Consider the following 24,751-nt stretch of genomic DNA (forward strand, 5'->3'; position numbering starts at 1 on the left):
CAGAACAAATCCTTAAAAACAGACTTTCTTTCAAATCAAAGATGGTGAATGCAAAAATTCCTTAAAACTGCTTTCTGATGTGAGGACGCCCTCACTGAGAGCTTTTTACTGAAGTCTTCTAAAAAACCCTACCTAACCCTACCCTAACCCTAACCCTAACCCTAAGCTCCCTTCTTATTTCAGAATGTCTCTCGGAGGGGAAAATCCTGCTCAGCACTTTGGAGTCATGCAGCGACCCTCAACATGGTGAGTACTGTACAGCTGAGCTCACCACAGTGGTGTGGCTTTGAACAGCTGTCGACTTATAAAACCAATAAAATCAATATTGGCTCTGTGAAACGATTACAATTGCTCTGCTAGCTGTAAAAGGGGAAAATTGAATTAAATTCCCATAGATTTGACTTTAATGAGAATCCCACAGAGTTCACATCTGCTACCTTTTTGTTTTTATTTTACAGGAAAAGCCCACATTCTCGAGGTGCTCAACGCTCTCTATCATGAACTAGGTGCCTGTGAGATGTTGTCCTCTGGTGGCCCTCTTGAGCGCACATCCAGCCACCAGTCTCTCAATGCCCTGGTCATCTCCTGTTGAACAAGTCTACCCCCTGCTGGGCCAAAGACGCTTCAGCACATCTGTCAAGACGCCAGGGGCCAGGGGCCAAGGGCTTCTACTGATCTGGAGGACAATGAATTGGCTACAACAATGGCCTCTGAAAAGGCCATTAGATAATGTATATATGTATAATTATACTGTAGCTCTTATATTCCTCAGGTTTCCGTGTCCATAAAATTACACTACATCATTGTCATCATTGTTGTTCTTATTATTAACCAAAGGTTTCCATTGAGAAAACATGTACCCCCACCCCCGGGCATTGACTGCACATTATGCAGATGTTTTCTAAAGCGGTCACTAGTGTTATTGTGAACTTGTTTATACAACCCTATGTTTAGACCTGGCAGGCAACGTGTTCATGTTTGAATCATGTGCAACAAATAAACATTAAAATTTTTTCTTGGCCCAGGTTCAGCTGAATGTCGTCTTGGCACGTCTCAATGTGCAACAAATAAACATTAAACATTTTTCACGTCTCAATGTAGTGCAACAGATCCAGTGCAGCTGACAGACGGTCATACAGATCCTGCACACATCAAAATGCTTCAGTTTACTTGACAGTCACGGATGGAAGTGTCAAAAGTAGTCATGGAAGACACAAAAGTGGCTTACCTGTGCTGTGCATGTCTCATTGTTGCAACTGTCCATCAGGTTCTGGATCTTGGCCTTTAGCTGCTGGGTCTCATTGGTGATTTCCTGGATCTGGTCAGCCATCTCCTGTCGCTTCTCATGGACATGGTCACACTTCCTGTTGGGGACAAGACGTTTCATGAGAACAAGTTTATTGTTCATTGACCTTTCGGGATGATCACAATTTTAGAATAGGGAATTGTCCCCAGAATAGGGACGCTAGTGTTCATGTGGTTAATACAAGAGCCACAAAAAGAATCCAACATCCGTATTCAAAGACACCAGTTCCTGTCATATCTTGCATGGCTAACTCTTTCCTGTCTCTCTACAGTTTGTTTGTTTGTTTGTTTATTTGGATCCCCATTAGCTACTACCTTAGCAGCAGCTATTCTTCCTGGGGTCCACACAGAAATAAATTACATTACATTACATTACATTACATTACATGAAAACCTTTTACATCACAGTATCAAAAAATGATGTACACTTAGAAATACAACCAAAATGGAAAATATGAGTCAATCTTGATTATATGATGTCGTAGCCTTAATTATAAATGTAATATCTTAATGATACCTCAAAAACCAAATTCAACACATTCAGGTTACAAATACAGTTACACTATGTAAAAACAGTGTTGTTGTTAGCCGTTTTCCAAAAGCAGATTCCATAAGATATGTCTTTAATTTATTTTTAAAATCAGATTTACTTGTTGCCTGTGTGAGTTGTGATGGAAGACTTTGCAGCTCTTTCATTGCTCTATACATTACTGTGTGTTGCATTGCATTCGTTTTTGAAATGGGAAACGTGAAAAAACCTTTTGATGAATGTCTAGTGTTGTAGGTGTGTTCTTCTGAGCTAAACTTCAACCTGCCATAGAGGACAGCCGGGACCCTGGATGAAATAATGCCTCTTACAAAAGACAGCAGGGAAATATGAAGTCTGTCCTCCACCAAAATGCCATGCATTATTTTGGTGTTCGTTATTTTTGTACAGCACAGAGCAATTCGTGCAGCTCTGTTTTGGACCAGTTGTAATTTTACTAGATATTTTTTGGCAGCACTTGACCAAACCTTTGGACAATAATCCAAATGAGTGAGGGCTAGTGTTTGCACAATTTAGGGAATGCATTGTTGTGGTATGTATTTGGTACATCTCCTGATAACAGACAGACTTCTTCCCATCGCTGCAACAGACTTATCAACCTGCTTTGACCATGTTAATTTACTATCCAAAATGATGCCCAGCTGTTTTGCATCCTCTACCTGATGTATTGGCATTCCTTTAACTAATATATTTAATTTAGGTTTATTTTTCAACAAAAATGTTGATCCAAATACAATGCTTTTTGTTTTTGATAAGTTAAGAACTAGTTTATTACTATTGACCCATGTTAAAACAGATTGTAGTTCTGAGTTCATAGTCACTGTTAAATAATCAATAGATTTTGCTGGCATATATAAGGTTGTATCATCAGCATACATAACCACTGTTGTCTGATCTAAAACTAATGGTAAGTCATTGGTAAAAATAGAAAATAAAACAGGACCTAGGCAGCTTCCCTGTGGCATACCACACTGTAGCTGTCCCATTTGTGAAAAACTGCCATTATAAAAAACATACTGTTTCCTGTTTGACAAATAGCTTTTAAACCAGTCTATTGCATTATGTGTGAAGTTATAACATTTCAATTTGTTCAGTAATAAAGTATGATCTATGACATCGAATGCTGCACTAAAACCTAATAATACTGCACCTACTACCTGTTTATTATCTATAATGAATGAATGAATGAATATTTTATTTTCGTGTCCGGACAGTTTCCCTGACCCATCCCATATATCAGACACATCAATCCCAAAACAAAAAACAAAGTTACAAACATTCCAGTGTACACCCAACCAGCAACTCACAGTATATCCCGACCCGAAACAAACCACATACAGTACACACATTCATATATACCTACACATAGAATACACACACATTAACAAAGAAATTCATCCACTATAAGTAACCCTTCTCCTTCTAACCCACGCTTTATAAAGAAACTCTGAAAATGCAAAAACCTGAAAAAAAAGAAATTCAATCAAGGCACCATTCTCATAATCTATCAGGTTTAGATCAGGGGTGTGGACTTTTTTAAACAGTATATCTCTCAGGTCATCATACAGGGGACAAAACAAAATAAAATGGATTTCATTCTCCACCTCATTCAAATCACAATATTCACATATTCTATCCTCCTCAGCTATGCCTCTATATCTTCCCGTTTCAATATGTAATGGCAGAATGCCACATCTTATCTGCGCACAAAGTGACCTCCGACTTTTTGCCAAATTATACAAAACATAATTTTTCTTCTAACCAGGTTTGTATGCATTTTGCACGGATTCTGTTTTTAAACTCCTCCACATTCACAATTGTTCTTTGGAAATAATGTTCTTCCAGACCACATTCCCTCAATACATCAAAGATCTCAGAGGCCCATTCCCCTTCTCCATCCCAGTAAAACATTTTACTAGCCACCCTATTGGATGGCAGACACAGCAACCTGTTCCAGAGACTTACCATGCTGGCCTTCCATCTAATTTCACAGGAGTCCCACCCCATATCTCCATTAAATGCTGCGATTGGCGCATACTTATGTAGTCCCAAAAAGAATCGAATTGCCCGATTCTGAACACGTTAATTTAACTGAAACCTTTTGTACCCCCAAACCCACGAAATATAATCTAAAATGGGACATACACATGTGTGATACAATTTAGAGTACGTAAGATAGCCCATGTCCTTCAACGTTTTGGTTTTGCCTATGAGGCCTCCCAATGCCCTGCCGGCAGAATCCGCTAGGGCAGATACACCGTGAAAAAAAGACATGTTTTCATCTAGAAACAAACCAAGGTACTTGTACTTATCTGTAAACTGCAGTTGTTTATCACCCACACTAAACTTGAAGCTACTTCTTTCTGTACCTGGGTTTCTAAAATGCATTACTTGTGCTTTCTTTTGATTAATACACATTTTCCACTTCTTCATTAACACAAGTTAACATTTTTTGTAAATCCTCTTCACTTTCTGAGAGTAAAATAATATCGTCAGCATACATCAATATGTCTACAAATACTTGACCACATGGAACCCCTTTCTCCATGTGTTTTACCTCTCTGGCCAAATCATTAATAAAAACAGCAAATAAAGTTGGGGACAAAACATCCCCTTGTTTAACACCAGAGGGCGTAGGAAACCACTCTGTAAAATAGTCATTCACTTTCACACAGGCAACAGGTTGCCTGTATAGAGAGCAAATAGCTTGATAGAACTTTCCATTTACCCCAATTTGATGAAGCTTATACTGTAGGAGGTTGTGATCAACAAGATCAAACGCTTTCTGAAAATCAATAAAGCACCCAAAAGTCTGTTTTCTTGACTTCAGTCTATTTCTAACCACTGTAGTCACTGCATAAATATGATCCAAACATGCTCTTCCCTTCCTAAAACCATTTTGTTCTTCTTGCAGTAAGTTATTTCTTTCCAAGAATTCAACCAATCTATTATTTAGAACAGACGAATACAATTTATATACAGTACTCAGTAGACTAATACCTCGATAATTCAATGGGATCTTAGGGTCATCCTTTGATGATTTGGAATTGGGGTTATGATTGATTTACACCAGGTAGATGGTATAATACCCTGATCAAAACACATGTTCAACAAATAAAATAATAGATCAAACAAAATGGGAGCTTTCAACACTTCGTTTGGTAATTCATCTACACCAAATGCCTTCTTAACCTTAGCAGACTCTATTGCCTTTAGCACTTCCTCTCTACTCAGACTTCTATTTAAAGTAACATCAGTAGTTGAATGTAAGCATTTATCTGTAAAACAAGATATGTGATCAAAAGATCACATATTGTCCATACTTTCCTCTTGTCTTGAATATAAACCAGAAAAGGCTCCCTCCCATTCCCTTAATACTTTAACTGGGTCAGATGATATTTCCCCTTCACTCCATACCTGCATAGGAATCTTTTTTGGACGTTTGGGACCCAGATTCTTTATCTCATTCCAAAATTGTTGTGGGTTCTGTGTATGTAATTGCTCCATTTGTATAATTTGTCCTCTTTGATATCTACGTTTGTAAAACCTCAGTTTTCTGTCAAAACTATGTTGTTTATGCTTATAAGTAACTATAAGTTGTTTTCTTAAATCTGGATTTTTACATTTCAAAAAAAGACGTTCAGCACTGCACATATCTGACCATAAAACGCCCAATTCGCTATTCCAATAGGGATTGTTCTGATTAGATGTTCTAAATTTGGGTTTGTCCACTTTTGTATTCAATTCAGAATGTACTAAAACACAGAACTCCTTGTACCAGTTATCCAACTCCTCTTGATGTTCATTTAGAGTCTGTAATCTCTCAATTAAATTTAGCATAGCAGTACGTCCCATATCAGAATTTAGAAAAATGTCTGGTACATCCCGAACCACTCGCTTTTTAGAGTGTCCAGCCGTAACAGGCACTTCTCCACGTTGGGGCATTTCATAGCCAGCCCTAAACTTAAAGGGATACTTCACTTTCGGGCCGGGGACACATTTTAAAAAAATATTAAAAATAAATGAAAAAAGTTATGGAAAATTCATGGCCCCCTCACACATTAGTAGGACACTCTAATGCGTGAGGGGGCCATGAATTTTCCATAACTTTTTTCATTTTTTTTAAATATTTTTTTTAAATGTGTCCCCGGCCCTAAAGTGAAGTATCCCTTTAAGCCACAACATAGAGTGATCAGGGGCCTGCTCCTCAAAAGGTGAATTAGAGCTAAAGCCTGGCTTTTCCACCTATCCTGGCCTAATTTAGCCAGGATTAGAGCTGAGTCGGTTCCTCAAAAGGTGAATTATCTTGAAGATTAGTTTAGCCAGTTCACCCTGGCTAAGTTTAGCCTTATCCGATTCCTCAAAAGAGAATTGAAGCAAGCCTAGCTTAGTTACCATGGCAATTTAGCTGTGAAGTTAGCCTGGTCAGGAGCAGGCTAACAGCCAAGTTTACTTAATCTAGTGCCTTGTTCTTCAAGTTTTTCCACAGTTAATTCAAAACATGTGTTTGTATATGGACTCATTTTAATGACCCTGCATTCAAATAAAATGAAATAAATACAATAAGATATAATCAAATTAATTACTGAAATAGTGTGTGACCATGAATCATAATCATAATTGTTTCACAATGACTCATGTGATATGTAATTGTCACTCTGTTATAGTTAACACCATAGTTCATCTTGTTGTTAGATTATAAAAAATGTCTGACACATACATACACACACATATACCCGTAACTAATCATTTATATATATATATATATATATATATATATATATATATATATATATATATATATATATACACATTATTAGTTATGGGTTTAAAGGAGCCTCTTTGTAAGTCAATGAGGAGCATATTTTAAATGATCAATTTCTAGTCAATGGAGAAATTATTTTTTATTTCTTGTCCACCTTTGGAGTTACATCATGATGGCAAGGTAACTACACAACCCAAACCTCTACCAAAGGTATTGCAAATGTGGGGTTATTTATTGCGTGTCTCGTCCCCCCCCGTCCCCCCCCTCATGCCCCCTGTCGCGGTCAACCCCCCCGTCCCCCCCGTCCCGTTGTGGCCCCCGTCGCAGTACACCCCCCCCCCCCCCGTCCCGTCCCGTCCCGTCCCGTCCCGTCCCGTCCCGTCCCGTCCCGTCCCGTTCCCGTTCGTCCCGTTTCCGTTCGTCCCGTTCCCGTTCGTCCCGTTGCCCGTCCGTCTCAAACACACACACACACACACACACACACACACACACACACACACACACACACACACACACACACACACACACACACACACACACACACTATGTGTGCTTGCAATACTTTGCCATGCTTTCTCCCTGGATCTATTTATTGCGGTCGCGTTTCCTTTCTTGCTTAAATACATTTTACTTCCTTGTATGATTTCATGAGCTGCTGCAGTGCTGCTATTCAGCCACAGAGAAGAACGCTGCTCTGGTTTTGGACTCCGTGATTGGTCAAGTTCAAGGAATCTGCGCTCGAGTTCATGGTCTTTCATAGAAATACGTTGCCGGCGAATCCCCGCCCATTCAGCCTGGCTTCATTATCCTGGCTGGACACAGCCTGTCTTGATATAGCCTAGCTCGACAAAGTTGCTCCTTTTCAGCCTGGCTTGGCGTCTGAGGAACGGAATAAACGAGGCTTTTCGGACCCGACTTTGTCAAGCCTGGATTTGGCTTAAGGCCAGGCTTTTTTAATTCACCTTTTGAGGAACAGGCCCCAGGTAGACGACAATTATCTCCTATCAAATTAAATAAAGCTCTATCCTCTACCATTTGTGAGGCGAGCAATACCTTAAATTCCAAACAGTTTTCTAAACAATCAAAAGGCACGACCATATAATCAACCATGGCTTTACCCTTTGGCGACACTGATGTATAATTATCACATAGTGGGTCGATCCTACCATTAAGTACACACATTCTCGAATCTCTTAGGAATTCTAGGAATGTTTCCCCATGTTTATTAACATAATCATCAATTGCAACTCTTCGGGGAATAGAGTCAATAGTAGGGATAAAATCTTCCATATTTCCAATTCTAGCGTTCACGTCCCCACCAATATAAATTGCATCCACTTCAGAAAATTGATAGATCAAACTTAATAAACGACAAAAAAAAGCTGAAGCGTCTCTTCCCCAGGGGGAAAGGTGGGAGGTAACAGGAAAATATGACAAAACTATACTCTGATAATTTATGTTGAAATAATAAACCTAAAATCCCATCATCTTTTTCAACAGTTTCAATCTGGTAATCTTGAAATAAACTCAACCTAACTAACATCCCCACTCCACCAGATGCTCTACATGCTTTAATGTGCGTTTTCCTATTTAACCCAAACCATACATACCCGTCCAGTTCAATAACATTTTCTCCTTGAAGATGAGTCTCATTTAAGGAGATAATGTCTGCATTCAAAGCCTGTAGAATAGATAACCTAAGGTCACAGTTTGCTTGTGTCCATCCATTTATATTCCAATGTAAGAATGATATGTGCTCGCGTGGGCTATATGACGATGGAAAACCTCATTTTGTAGTTTCCAGTTCGTTATCTTCACTTTGACCTAAAGCAGGCCATTCCTTGTCTCTCACAGCTCCGTTGTCCCCGTTGCTTTTCTCCTCCGTTTCTTTCCTAAACCACGACCCTCGTCTGTCTCGGGATTCCTCAGACCCATCAGAGTTCCGTCTGCCTCTGCCAGGCCCGCGGTGATCTTCACGGCCCTGATGGTTGCGGTTCTCCCTCCAGTGTCTCTCATACTGGCCACCGCGGGCTCCACGGCGGCCGCCCCGGTCACCGCCCGTTGGCCCCGTCTCGTTTCTCTCCATTCCCCGTCGTATGAGCCTGCCATTTCCCGCAATAAAGAGATCTTTCCCAGCTGGGATTTCTCTAAGCAGCGTTTTAAAGTTCAGTTCAATTAGCCGGTCAGTATGGGATTTAGCAGAACGCGCATATACTTTTTGATACTCTGTGTGATCCTTCAGCAAAAAAATTTTCCGAAGAATACCAATCTTTTCTTCTCTAGATATGCATTCAATTTTCACCAATCCAGGCTGCCCTCCTCTCCCCTCTAGTCGAATTACATCCACAGTTTCGGTCTGGACGTCGAGCCCGTCCTTCAGAAACCGTTTGACTTTTCCCCTTATGTTTTCCTCTTCTTCCACTGGCAATCCGGCCACAATTAAAGAGACATCAGGATCAAACCTTTCTTTAGGTGGACCGCCGGTTGAGTTGAAGTTCCCCTCCAAGGCATCCATGCGAGATTGCAGCCTCCCAACTTCGATATCAAGCGTGTCTTTAATATCGCGGCGGTGTTTCTCTAAATCCGACCTTATCGCTGTGTGATTATCATTGATAGATTTTTGCAGAGATGAATCTATGCGGTCAATCTTTTTTTCAATCTTTTTCTCAAACGCATTCTGCATTTTATCAAACAAACCACCCATCTGCTTTTCAAGATTGTCCTTCATATTGTCCATTTTGCAGTTGATTTTCTTTAGCTCATCAAACAGCTTTCTTGTCCGTCTATCTATATGTCTTAGACAATCATCTGTTATCTGTGTGAGTGCTGTACCAGTTGAATGTCCTTCACGGTAAGCATGCTGAAAATTTGAAAATAATTTATTCACTGTAAAAAAGCCTTGTATTTGGTCGGTTACAATTATTTCAAGTAGTTTGCTAAGAATCGGCAACAGACTGATTGGGCGGCTGTTTTTTCCACTAAAATTCTCATTTGTATTTTTTGGAAGAGGCGTTACTTTTGCTTCTTTACACCCCACAGAAAATACACCACTTGTTATACTGGCATTGAAAATGTGGCATACAGGACCAGCCACATCACTGGCTACCATTTTTAGAAGTTTACCATCCAAATTATCCTTACCTGCTGGTTTGTCATTATTAGTGCTTAATAGTAGATGTTGCACTTTTTCTACATTTACTTTCTTTAGTTCAAAATGACACTTCTTACCTTTCATAATCTGTTCTTTTATATTAGAATATGATAATGTGTTACTTGTGGATAACATTTCACTCCTTAATTTGTCCACTTTATTAATGAAAAAACTGTTAAAATAATCTGCTATCTCACTGGGCTTTTATTAAGAATGATTCGCCAGTATCAATAAATGATGGTGTTGAACTAGGCTTTCTGCCCATTATGTCATTTAAAGTGCTCCACAGCTTTTCCCCATCATATTTACACTCATTTAACTTTGCCAGTCATCTTTGTTGCCAGTCATGTTTGCCACACCTTTTTAACCATACACTCTTTCAAGTCTTTGTCAATCCATGGTGCCCTGAAATCTTTTACAGTAAACTTTTTTACTTGTGCATGTCTATTAATAATTTCATAGAATACATTTTGAAAAGCTTTAATTGCCTCATCTGGATTCTCCTCCTTATATATTTCCGACCAACATATATTACCTACATCTTTACAGAACGATTCTTGACAGAATCTCTTGTAGGATCTCTTATAGATCACCTTAGGAGCCACTTTAGGTACTTTTGCTTTTCTTGCTATGGCCACTATATTGTGATCACTACATCCAATAGGAACTGATACTCCTTTAGAGCAGAGGTCAACAGCATTAGTGAAAATATACAGGTTGATGTTATTTTACCAGCGCTATTTATGCAAATGCGTGTATTTTGTTTGATAAATTGGGTTAAAAAAAACATGCATCAGTTACAGACATAACTTAGTTTTTTAGTGGGCATTCACGTGATAGCCAGTTGATATTAAAATCACCCATCAAATAAACCTCATTTCCAATGTCACACACATCAATCATCATTTCACACACTGTGTCTAAATATTCACTCTTAGCACTTGGTGGTCGATAACAACATCCTATCAGTAATGGTAATGGTAATGCTGCTTGGCATAAAGGTCCTGTCTTAGTTTAGCTGGAATGTGGCTCTGAATGTTTAAGGCAACCCCTCCCCCATATATGCTCCTGTCTTTCCTATAAATACTATATCCCTGTATATTCACAGCATTTTCAGACACTGTGTGATCAATATGCGTTTCACAGATAGCCAGAATATGTATATTGTTTGAAATGTATAAGTCATTTATTTCAGTCAGCTTATTCCTGAGACTACAAATATTAATATGAGCAAATTTCAGTCCTTTCCTTGGTAATTTTTTAAAAATTGACATGGTTTATGTATAAGACAGTACACAGTTAAAGTTGTGGCAAAGTTGTCAAGTTCACTCGTCACTAGGTGACCTTGGGTTGCTGTCACGGGGGCGGATTATTAGTTTGTCATGCCTCAGATAGGCAATTTCACCTCTCTCCCTTGCCTCCCTCATCTTTGGGAGTAGTTATTTCCTTTTCATTCGGACTGCTTCAGTGTAATCTTCATTAATGTAAATATTGGTCCCTTTCAAATTTTTGTCTCTCTCTAACACCGCTGATCTGTTCTTGAATCTTAAAAACTTCACCACAATGGATCTGGGTCTGCTGCTACCAGGCACTAATCTCCCAGCGCGGTGTGCTCGCTCGACTTCAACATCCGGCTGCAGCTTTAGTTTTTCCACAAGAATACCCCTCACCTTTTCCTCCGTATCTGCCCAGGTCTCACCAGGCGTCTCAGTGATGCCGTCAAAAACCAGGTTGTTCCTTTTTGATTGCCCCTCTGCATACTCCATTTTATCTGTGACAGCTGACAGGCTGTCACAAATCTTCATGCTGTCAGCTTGCATGGAGTTACAACGTACAGATTGTGTTGCATTCTGACCTTTGATATCATCTACGTCCTTCTGCGTAAATTGTATACTTGTTTTGATCTCCTGCACCTCTCTTGTAATTGCATCCAACCTAGAGTTGGTGGAGTCCATAATGAGTTTTACAAAACCTTTAAAATTATCTTGTTGCAGCTGTAAAAGTGCACTGAACATGTATTTCTGTTGTTGAAGCAGCTCCTTTACCTGAGCAAGTGAGACCAGATCTTCCTCTGATCTTTCCTCTCTCAACTCTGCCTGATTTTTCCTCGGAGGCATCTTCACATCAACTACCCGCCTTGGCCTGGTGGCTAGCTGCCTGCTGGTGGTGGCCTGGTGGCTAGCTGCCTGCTGGTGGTGGCCTGGTGGCTAGCTGCCTGCTGGTGGTGGCCTGGTGGCTTGGTTGCCTGGTGGTGGTGGCCTGGTGGCTAGCTGCCTGCTGGTGGTGGCCTGGTGGCTTGGTTGCCTGGTGGTGGTGGCCTGGTGGCTAGCTGCCTGCTGGTGGTGGCCTGGTGGCTTGGTTGCCTGGTGGTGGTGGTGGCCTGGTGGCTAGCTGCCTGCTGGTGGTGGCCTGGTGGCTTGGTTGCCTGGTGGTGGTGGCCTGGTGGCTAGCTGCCTGCTGGTGGTGGCCTGGTGGCTTGGTTGCCTGGTGGTGGTGGCCTGGTGGCTAGCTGCCTGCTGGTGGTGGCCTGGTGGCTTGGTTGCCTGCTGGTGGTGGCCTGGTGGCTAGCTGTCTGCTGGTGGTGGCCTGGTGGCTAGCTGCCTGGTGGTGGTGGCCTGGTGGCTAGCTGTCTGCTGGTGGTGGCCTGGTGGCTAGCTGCCTGCTGGTGGTGGCCTGGTGGCTTGGTTGCCTGGTGGTGGCTGCTCCTCAGCCTGGCCTGGTGGCTAGCTGCCTGCTGGCTTGTTGTCTGCTGCCTCACTGCTGCTGATACAGTGTGTGTGTGTGTGTGTGTGTGTGTGTGTGTGTGTGTGTGTGTGTGTGTGTGTGTGTGTGTGTGTGTGTGTGTGTGTGTGTGTGTGTGTGTGTGTGTGAGAGACAGTGTAGAGAGACAGTGTCTAATGGTGGAGTGACGATTCACTCAACTCTGATACGATTCAATATTACTAACGCTAAGTAGCAAAACTTTTGCTACTCATTACAACTTAACAAAACAATACCTCATGACGGCCTGAACGTGCTGCTCTGCCGTATCTTTCATGTTATTCCTGCGGAGCTGCTGTTTGGACAACCTTTCCAACTTTATTACATGAGATCTCTTCTCTCTGTCCACCTCTGTGTTCAGGGACTTTATCTCCTTCTGCTGCTTCTCGAACTCCGCCACGCTTTCATCCACCTAAACACACATACACCAACCTGAGAACACAGCTCTTCAAGGAGGTACACATTTACATTAACCTCCGAGTGAGCATGTTCATTTTAACCATTTAAACCCTATCCTTTATACTTTCTTGACCAGGGTCCCCCACGAGTATATACTCGTCTTTGGCCCTCTAATTTGCCCTCTGCACCATATCTTTTCACTGAAAATAGCCAATCTACACGTTCAAAAAGCTTCCCATTGAGAGCGTTTAGATCTGCTACTGTTGCTGAATAGTTGTCTATCGTGATATGACTAGAATAAGGACAGTAGGGTTTGATTGATTGATTGATGTAGTTTATTTAGAAAGACATGAGAATAGTACATGACAGTACATAACAGTACATGGAAGTACAAATTCACAATACAAGGTCTACTAAACTGGAAACCCTCATTAAGCATTACGCTTGTTTAAGATGAGAACCCCATGCACACAAATCATGATGAAATATAAGAGGCAGGCAGATATACACACTACTATACAGAATGTCATACAATCAGCTTTCAGGTTACTGGTATGACGAGAGAAAAAAAAATATATATATATATACAAAAGAGGAAAATGAAGGAGGGGGGGGGGTAGGGAGGGGTAGGTTAAGATTTAGACTTAGACTTAGGGTTAATGTGGTTAAGAAAAACCATGAACATTACCTCTATGTTTTGTAGGGCAAGCATTCAATTGTTTGCGTTTTTAGAATCGGGCTCAGATTTAAAATGGGTCAGTTGTGTTTGAAACTTGACCAGATTAAAAAAAAAAAAAAAAACATGAGTATGAAAACATTTATTTCTTGGGTTTTAGCTGATACCCAAGGGCCAAAATAGTGATCTTGACTTGAGAAAAGTAAGAATTGGGTTGATGCAAAATGGGAGTGCCAGGCTGTTGCTTGCCACCGGAATTGAAGGCCCCTCAAGAATGTCTGAAATAGACAGAACGGGGACTTTTCTGTCATTATGGGGTAGTATTGTTCCTATAGATTATAATAATCAACAATTAATTTAAATGCATATGAACAACATTGAGTGTTTCCATTTAACTGTAAAATGTAATTCTGCTCCCAAAATGTGATGACAAATGTGTAGACACTGTTCCTTCTCGACTCATCCCCATCAGATTGAATTATTTGCATCACAGGTTAACTGGTATTCATTTTAATTATGAACGCATAGTTGAAACTCATCCTGTAATAAGGATTAGATTTTTTTTTGCAATTTTGGTACTGTAAATTAAATATTTTAAATGTCTCTTTTTTGGGGTACTGTACATTTAATTTAGACGGGGATACAGAGTAGCTGTAGTCCGTTTCAATCGTACCTCCACAAGAAGCTGCTTGTTGATGTCAAGCCCAGTCTGTAAATCTTGCAAGAGGTTGCAGATGAGCTGAACCTCAGAGTCTGTGTTATTCAAAACCTGTGCCTTGCTCTGCAGCTCCACCGGAACTCATCTGCCTTTACCTGGTAGAAAAAGAAAAGAAAAATAAGAAAACAAATCCACACACATCATCATCACGGTCAAATTAACAGACCTGGGCCTCATGTTGTAGTTTTCCTACATTTCCCTTAATTGTCTGAGAAGCAATAAGAGATGGCAACTACAGATGCACCATACCTTCTTAACATCCAAATCTGCTCTTATGTAGGTGTGCTCAATGATAATCCCACTTGGTCATAAATTAGAATTTATTTGTGATTTGCATAAGTACTGCAACTCCCCTGCAAAGACTCTGGCACATAAAAGGAAAGATCTTAACCAAAAAAGGCTGCAAGAATAACTTCATCACTGTTAAATAAACTTAAAGTAAACATGTTTGTTTTCATATTTGACATTTCACTCTATTGTTTATTTCAAAAGAAACTGCAATTTGTGGGAAGCTTGCACAAAATAATTTTACCCACTCTTGGACTTGGCACTCTTTGTACCTGATGTGACAAACTTTGAAGTTTGAATTTGAAGTTTACGTGATTTTCACTCAGGTTTGAAGGGATACACTAGTTGTAAGGTCCTCATGTACAACAACTGGACAGTCTCTGGCTGAAAGGGGGGAAATAAATATTTTTTCAATGGCCATCTGGTTCACTGGCACCCAGGAGAAACTTTTAATCCATTACATCTCAAGGCAAATATCGTACTTTTATTCATTACAATTATTTGAAACCTTTAGTTACTAGTTACTTTGTAGATTTTAATTATTACAAAACATAATACTAACCACTTCAGCAGTTCAGCCCTATAGGGGCAGGGCAAAAGGCGTGGCCAAGCTTAGGCTGAAGTAGTTCCGGTGGCCATATTAGGTGGGCTCCATAACAACAGCTCGTATCAACATTGACAGTTACTCACGCGTGTCCTGAGTGTGACTCCTGAACGCATACACTACAACGGATTTATTGGTAAAGGACAGAAGATGGACCGCTCAGTGCGTGACAGAGAGATACCATACAGAGAGAAGCTGAACTCGGACGCAAAGGCACGCTACCTGGAAAAAAGTAATTACATCTGTGCCCTAGATCAGATGTAATGACAGTGCCCAGTCAGTCACAATCATTCATTTGACCTGAAAAAACGTTTTGTTGCTTAGTTGTGTAAGCGAAATAAAATATAGAGTCATCTTGAGTACTGATTATTTATATATATATTTATAATATTATTATAGCGAAGTATTATTATTAATTTTACATTGTTCATTCATCATTGAGAAAGTGCACAACGGACCTGTTGCGATCAGTGTTGCCATATTTTGCGAGATAAATAAGCAACCAGGTCTATGAAAACAAGCCCAAAATAAGTGGCTTAGTGACATCAGCTACTTGAAAATAGCCGATCTACAAGCTCACGTGAGCTTGTACATAGGCTATTAAAAAAAAACTCTTGCAATAAAATAAAGAATATTTGTAATATTTTGTTAAACATTCTAACAACACAAATGCTCCCTGGCACAAAACATTTTCATGAAAAGATTTGAGAACCACTGTTTTTTTTTTTTTTTTAAGCCTTAATAAGCAAGTACCTAAATGAGCCTAAATAAGAAAGTACACTTTATAAATAAGCCACACAAAAAAACCTAACCCGCAACTACCAATTTTACAAGCAAGTTTACAGAAAAAGAAGCCCAAAGTCGCTTATAATTAGCTGACATGGCAACGCTGATGCTCGCCTCACCTCCAACAGATGTTTATATGTTTGATTGTGTGCTGTCAAGCTCGTTCTTTGAGATTAAATGTGTTTGGGAATGTTGTTGAAGGTTATGTTATTTCGTCAGCTGACACCCAAGCCATACTACTGTACATTTATTTGATATCTCCGACGTCTGAACACTTGCTGACAGACAGACAAGAGTCCCTGGCTGTTCACTCAGCCACCGTGACTGTGAGCCACCCACGTTAGACAATGTTTCTCAGACTGGACACATAGAGAAACACAATTTAGCTTTTAGCTCAATCTCATTGTATTTAAGATATTCGATAGACTTTTTTTTTTTAATGCCAGATTTAGCTAATACGGCCACAAACTTCCCATCCAAACTGCTAGCTTAGCCGCTAGCCACTTAGCCAGGGCTCTGCTCTGTGATCTGATCAGCACACTGTTTATATTTTTTATTGTGTGCTGTCTGTTTGGGAATGTCGTTGAAGGTTATGTTATTTCGTCAGCTGACACCCAAGCCATACAACGTTTCTTTGATATCTCCGACATCTGATCTCCATGGTGCAACAAGCATAGGACTAGTGCAGTGTTGTGGCAGCGCGTCAATCTACCCAACGAAAATGGTGGACAAAGTGGACGGGGTTACCACTGTGACGCCACGGTGACGTCGCTACGCCCGGTCCCTATACTGATATCTTATCAATTTCAGCTGTTACAATTCCAAAAATGCAAACATGACCCGCTTTAATTACTATATTAGTAGTAGCTTAATGACTAGTATCAAAATTATTTTGTATGTCCAATGTATTTGTATTTAAGTTCATAAAGTTAACATAAGTATAACTAAATGCATTTGAAATGAAATAAAATGTAAACTTTTCAGGATTCCAATAAAAAAATGGCAAAAAAGAAATCCGAATTCCAATTCAAAAATGGCAAAAATAGCAGATCTACAAGCTCAAAACGCGCCGTGCTGCGACGCGTTTTGTAGATCTGCTATTTTTGCTACTTTTGTGTGACGTAGAATGGCCCGACAGTATATAATACAGTATGTAATGCAGTGTGTCCCTCTGGAGTGAGTGTGTAAATATAGTGGTCCTCTCCATCGTCAAAGTTGCATCACCCCTGGCTTAGAGCTGCTGTACATAAAATATGGTTAAAATGTAAAATAACAGATGCTTTCCCAGTGTTCATGGTAAATAACTGTTGTTGTTAATGCATAGTTTTTAGTTTTTAGCGGGAAAGTGCAATTGCTTTATTTGCTCTATAGGTATGATGTAATGTTTTAAGTATAATTTATTCTGCCATATGACCAGGATGCTGTGCCTGGAATGGAATGACGAACCTTGTGGTTGAGCTTGTAGATCTACTTTTTCCCCGTCTATAAATGTCCAAAAGGACATTCCATTCAGCCTCTGTGGCTCTAACACTCTATGCACAGCCCTGAGGCTCATGGTGGCTCTGCTCTCACCAGTGGTGGAAAGAGTACTCACATTTCTTACTTAAGTAAAAGTATCCATCAACTGCATTGTAGAAATACTTTAAGTTGCAAGTAAAAGTCCGGAATTCAAAATTTACTTGAGTAAAAGTACAAAAGTATTGGTATCAAAATGTACTTAAAGTACCAACAGTAAAATCACTAAAATGTTTGAAAATAGCTGATCTACAAGCTCACAACGCGTCCAGATGCGGCGCGTTGTGAGCTTGTAGATCGGCTAAATTGTACTTCAAAATTGTACTCGAGTAAATGTACTTAGTTACTTTACACCACTGGCCTCATTCCTGGCATTTCAGCCCCAGAGAACATACTGTAGACTCCATAGACTCCAGCTCAGCCCGCAACCTTTGACCTTCAGCCTTGGTGACCATGCAGATGCACTTAGGGGCCGGACCACAATACCAGACCACGCCCACACCCTGAGGGTTTGTCTCACTCACTCCATGTACTTAAAGTACCAAAAGTAAAAGTACTCATTATGCAGAATGTCCCATTTCAAATGTATACATTTCTTCATTTAGCAGATCTACAAGCTCACAATATAGCAGATCTACAAACTCATAATGCGTCGCAAAATATTGTATTTCAGTACAGTACTTAAGTAAATGTACTTAGTTACTTTCCACCACTGCTCCCCACCCACCGTACACCCACCGCGCACACACACACACACACACACACACACACACACACACACACACACACACACACACACATGCTGTTTTAAATGAATTCCTATCATTTCAGCTCCAGAAAACACAGTCAACCTGTTTTTAAATGTCAGGTCTTTGACAGGCAGCTCACTTTATGTTAATGACTTCATTATAAGGCATAGATTTAAAGAGATACCGCACACTGCCACGTTTCAACACAATATGTATTGATGACAAAACAACGTTTGGGTCGTTTAAATCAGGTGTGATTCAGACAGGCTGACCTCATCACTAAATACATCTCAGACAGGTACAGACGTCCAATCAGAAACCAGTATGTGATGATCAAAACGTCACGTGACCTTAAAGGTACAGTACAAAAAGTGCCTCTGATGTCCTAATCATATAATAACAATAATACAGAGAAATAATTATTCATGCCACATAGATACAAGAAATTATACAACAGGTAGTTTCGACCAAGCAATCTGATTTGTTGAAATAGCTATCTAGCCGTGCTTCAAAACAGCATGATAGCACGGGCCTAATCACATTAATAAATCACTCCGCACTGCAGTCCGCACCTGATTAGACCATATGTGGCACAGCTGTGCTGTGACGTCACGCTGTCCCACGGTAGGAAAACAAACTGACGAAAACAAACAGCATAGCGAAAATAGCCGATCTATAAGTTCACAACGTGTCGCCAGGTATCGCACGGCGAAAATAGCCAATCTACAAGTTCACAACGCGACGCCATCGCAACGCGTTGTCAGCTTGTAGATCAGTTATTTTGGCCACGTGACACGGTCGTACGACGGAGCATATAGCCTACTGGAATTCATTCCACTGCGCAAGCATTGATAGCTCAGCTGTGTTGATGAGACGGTGCCTCAAAGCGCTGCTAGGGACTATTGAATGTCTCAGTCAAATAAAGTCTTCTCTTTACAGGGAAACGGATAATAGCGAAACATTTTTATTATGAATTGCCCCACAATATGAATACATTTGGATGTGTTTTGTTGGTAACTGTTGTATAATCGCAATATTACACTCGAGGGTGTGCTTTACCTACATTATGGGCACTTCAGTGATGCCCGCGGAACTCGGCTTCGCCTCGTTCCTGACCGCATCACTGGCGTGCCAATAATGACGGTAAAGCACACCCTCTCGTGTAATATTGCTTAAGTCAACAGTACAAATAAACAATTATTAAGAGACAACCGTTCACTATGTCCTACTGCCATTGTTTGACACACACACACACACACACACACACACACACACACACACACACACACACACACACACACACACACACACACACACACACACACACACACACACACACACACACACACATCCAGTGTGTGATTAAATTGGTGTATTATAACTTATCAAAAAAAGGAATAAAAAAAATCCAAAAGGGTAGCACATCCAAAAAATGTAATTAAATGGAGGACAAATGACTCACATTTCCACTTTTTTTTATTGGCACACCAATAAAATGAACGTTTACGCGTTTTGGCTTTGAGCCTTCCTCAGAGCATTCATATCACATAGATTCAACTCACTTTATACAAAAGGTATAAAGTCACCAACAGCTGAAATATCAAGTAAATCACCAAGGTCCAATCACTAGTATGCAAGGACACAGGCAATTACAGGTCATTTGAGACATATATCATAAAGTAACAAAGTAACACATCCAATACACAGTGAAGGGGCATCAAAGATAGACTTAACCCAAAAAGCATTTTAAGCTCTAATCGTCATGAAGTCCATTGGGTGTCATAGTGTTGAGTGTGTATATCCACTGCATTTCTCTCTGGGACAGTTTCTTTAGAATATCACCTCCTCTGATAGGCATCACAATTTTCTCAATCCCACAGAATTTTAATGAAGAGGGGGAACCATGATTTGCTTCAGCGTAATGTTTTGCAATTGCATAATCCATATTTCCTGTACGGATTGCAGTTTTGTGCTCTGATATTCTTTGTTTGAGGGGTCGTGTAGTTTGTCCTACGTATGCTAGACCACAGGGACATAACAGCATGTAAATCACGTGTGTCGATTTGCAGTTGATACATTCACGGATAGGAATCTTCCTTCCTGTGTGGGGATGATTGAATGATTTCTTGTCTGTTGTGTTGTTGCAACAGGCACAGTTACCACATCTATACATTCCAGTTGTTGTCAGCCATGTGGTCTTCTTTTGAACCATATTTTTGTACATGACTGTACCTTTGATTGTGGGTGCTCTCCTAAATGCAACAAGGGGTGGGGATTTGCAGAGGTCTTTGACATATGGCTCTGTTTGGAGCTCATGCCAGTGTCTGTTGAGTATCTTTTTGATTTGTGAAGCACAGTGGTTATATTCAGTACAGAAACAAGCCCGACTTGAATTTTTAGTTTTTGGTGCATTAGATAAGAGATCAGAGCGGGAGGTGTTATTGGTACATTGTATGGCTTTTTATAAAATCCTTCAAATGTCCGGGGTTTTGAGAGTTTGGGTGATATCCCCCCCACTTCTTTGACGAAGAAAAAAAAAAAAAAACTCAGACGAGCCGGAGGTTTCTACGGGACGGGTGGAAAACGGAACGCTCGTCCTAAAACACACTGCCCCATTTTTTTTCCAGGCCGAGGCCGCCGGATTAGACCCGGGGCGAGGGTCTTTTAGGACGACGGTTCTTCCAATTCAACCCGATTCAGAGACCCGACAATGTTTTCCTTTTTGCTTGATATTGTTTGATGGCAAAATAAATCATGAAAGAAGACCCTTCACAGCTAATAGAGAATTTTAAATTTTAAGAATCGGTTCAGAATTGAATGAGTACGGCTATAGTTAAATAGGATGAAGTGTCCTCTTTTCGCGAATTCAGAATTTGGTCACCCTATATTCAGTCCACATATAAATACAATACATTATTTTAAACATCATCTTTGTCACAGTCATTTAGTCCGTGCACTGCATTGAGGCATGCACTGAGAGAAATGAACTATCTACTGTGCACAACTACTAAGTGTGCACAATATATTACAATGTATATAATTGTATTAAGCTTTATACAAAACAATAAAGCCAGTGGCTTGTTGCGGTCTTTTCAGTTACTTTATCAGCTGAAGCTCTATAATTCAGCCTCTTCCACTCGACTCCACTCCTCCAAGAAGCAAATGAACAATTGGAACCCGACTACTTCCGGTTCGAAGTCGGAGTGACCGAGTGGGAGTGAGCGAGTCGCCGAGATTTTCGGTATTGGAATTTGGCTATTCACCTGTTTCCTAGGCTGTGTGTTTTCCACTTCCTGTCGATTTGATCCAATGAAATCCAATGAAACTGGTCAGATGACCAATGATATCCAATGAAATCGACAGGAAGTGGAAAACACACAGCCTAGGAAACAGGTGAATAGACTCCAGCTCAGCCCGCAGCCTTTGACCTTCAGCCTTGGTGACCATGCAGATGCACTTAGGGGCCGGACCACAATACCAGACCACGCCCTGAGGGTTTGTCTCAGTCACTCAATGTACTTAAAGTACCAAAAGTAAAAGTACTCATTATGCAGAATGTCCCATTTCAAGTTCTCAAATGTATATATGTCTTCATAAAGCAGATCTACAAGCTCACAATATAGCATATCTACAAGCTCACAATATAGCAGATCTACGAGCTCGCAATGCGTCGCACAAAATTGTATGTCAGTACAGTACTTAAGTAAATGTACTTAGTTACTTTCCACCACTGTTTAAATGTCAGGTCGTTGACAGGCAGCTCACTTTATGTTAATGAATTCATTATAAGGCATAGATCTAGAGATACCGCACACACACACACACACACACACACACACACACACACACACACACACACACACACACACACACACACACACACACACACACACACACACACACACACACACACACACACACACACACACACACACACACTAACTAACAAACACAACAACTAACTAACACAACAATTAGACTAGTCATACAATCTCTTGTTCTGTCAAATCTGGGCTACTGTCCTGTTATCTGGTCTAGTGCATCAAAGCAAGAACTTGGTAAACTTCAGCTTGCTCAGAACAGAGCGGCAAGACTAGCACTTCACTGCTCTGTTAGGAGTAGTGTGGATGCTATGCATGCCAGGCTGTCATGGAGGAGGGTGGATGAAAGACTGGCATGCAGCCTTATTCTGTTTTTAAAGAATGTGTATTCCTCACAGAAACCATTTAGTTTGTTTTTACAGCTATTACCTGCAAATGAAAGACAAGGTTATAATACTAGACAGGCATCAAGTGGTCACTTTACTTTACCTCTGCCCAGAATCAATGCACTTAAGATAACAGTAATGTACAGAGCCATGGCATACTGGACGGTGCTCCCCCCATATTTGACTCTAACAAGAAATACATTTGGTTTCAAAAAGAAACTTAAGGAAGCAATAATCAAAAAGGATTGATTAGATTAGGTTATTATTTTTGGTATTTTCAGACAGACAAACCTGTTTTGTTTTGTTTTTTAATTTAAATTGTTATTGTTAATATAAATGCTGTTCTCTAAGTTTGTGTTTTTGTTCACTAACATTGATTATGTTGTACTGCATTTTATGATTTGTATTGTGAAATGCCTGGACCCCAGGAAGAATAGTCTCCACTAAGGTGCAGACTAATGGTGGCTCAGGGGACTAACTAGTGGCTCAGGGGTAGAGTGGCCGGGTAGAGTGAACTGGAAACCGTAAGGTTCCTAGTTCGATCCCGGGCTGGGGGGCTCCCCCAGAGTTAGTGTAGATTTGTCCTTAAGCAAGACACTGAACCCCTCATTGCTCCTGATGAGCAGGTTGGTGCCTTGCATGGTTTCCTCCGTCATCGGTATGAATGTGTGTGTGAATGTGTGAATGTAATAGACAATCTACAGTATGTAAAGCGCTTTGGATAAAAGCGCTATATAAATGCACCATTTACCATTTTGAGACGCAGTGTTGATATGACTAGATATCAATCCACTGGTCTAAACATCCTCTGACATCACATGCAGTAGATATAGCATAACTGCTTTGGGACTTAAAGGTAGGGTAGGTGATATTATTTGGTATTTTTTTTTTTTTGTTAAAAGGGTTAAAGTACTATATTGTGATAGTAATCATTGCTACAGAGCGTTTGTTCGGTCACATGGGTCTCTCCAGCTCTTTAGTAAACAGAATATAGTACATTTTCAGGTAGGTGACAACATTTAAGCCACCTCAGCCCGCAGCACTTGACCTACTCTTGACCTACTCTTGACCTGGTCTTGACCCCGTCTTGACCCTGTCTTGACAGCCATACATTCTTATGCAAAGGTTAAAATGTCATTTAGATAGCATGTTATTTAGACAGATGCCAGGTTCATTTGTTGACCTGCTATCCTATAGTTTCTATAGTTTCAATGTATATAATGATATTATGTTGATATTATATTGTTTAGACAGATGCTATAGTTTACAATCCTAGTTTACTGAGACACTACACTGTCTCTCTGTATTATATGAACCTATAGTTTACTAAGACACTGTCTCTCTGTATTCTATGATCCTATAGTTTACTGAGACATTAAACTGTCTCTCTGTATTCTATGATCCTAGAGTTTACTGAGACACTACACTGTCTCTGTATTCTATGATCCTATAGTTTACTGAGACACTACACTGTCTCTGTATTCTATGATCCTATAGTTTACTGAGACACTACACTGTCTCTGTATTCTATGATCCTATAGTTTACTGAGACACTACACTGTCTCTCTGTATTCTATGATCCTATAGTTTACTGAGACACTACACTGTCTCTGTATTCTATGATCCTATAGTTTACTGAGACACTACACTGTCTCTCTGTATTCTATGATCCTATAGTTTACTGAGACACTACACTGTCTCTGTATTCTATGATCCTATAGTTTACTGAGACACTACACTGTCTCTCTGTATTCTATGATCCTATAGTTTACTGAGACACTACACTGTCTCTGTATTCTATGTATGTGTTTACCTTGTTTACTGTAAGTCACTCTGGATAAAGAGCGTTATAAATGACTACATTATAAAATAAACTATTCTCCGCAGGCCGTCAGCTGACCATCTTCAACACCCAGGCCACGGTCAGCATCGGGGGGGCAGTGACCGCGGCCGACCCTTCCAGGGCCAGCTGTCCGGTCTGTACTACAACGGCCTGAAGGTTCTCAACGCGGCCGAGTGACTAACCCTAATCCCCACCCACCGTACAGGTACACACACACACACACACACACACACACACACACACACACACACACACACACACACACACACACACACACACACACACACACACACACACACACACACATGCTGTTTTAAATGAATTCCTATCATTTCAGCCTCAGAAAACACAGAGAACCTGTTTTTAAATGTCAGGCAGCTCACCTTATATTATTAACCCTTTACTACCGGGAAAGCATTTTAACCACACAAGCAGGGA

General features: G+C 40.4%; 1 protein-coding gene across 1 annotated transcript; it reads right to left on the reverse strand.

Moving 5' to 3' along the window:
- Positions 1–1,085: 1,085 nt before the first annotated feature.
- Positions 1,086–16,660, reverse strand: LOC308081299 (kinetochore protein Nuf2-like; the record flags this gene model as incomplete). Its single annotated transcript, XM_080457682.1, has 5 exons — positions 1,086–1,142; positions 1,229–1,364; positions 12,765–12,940; positions 14,277–14,401; positions 16,648–16,660. 5 exons carry the CDS (start codon positions 16,658–16,660, stop codon positions 1,086–1,088), a joined length of 507 nt encoding a protein of 168 aa, XP_080313808.1.
- Positions 16,661–24,751: the final 8,091 nt, after the last annotated feature.

Source organism: Gymnoscopelus braueri (genome assembly GCF_963280865.1).
Source record: "Gymnoscopelus braueri genome assembly, contig: SCAFFOLD_99, whole genome shotgun sequence".
Lineage (NCBI taxonomy): Eukaryota > Metazoa > Chordata > Actinopteri > Myctophiformes > Myctophidae > Gymnoscopelus > Gymnoscopelus braueri.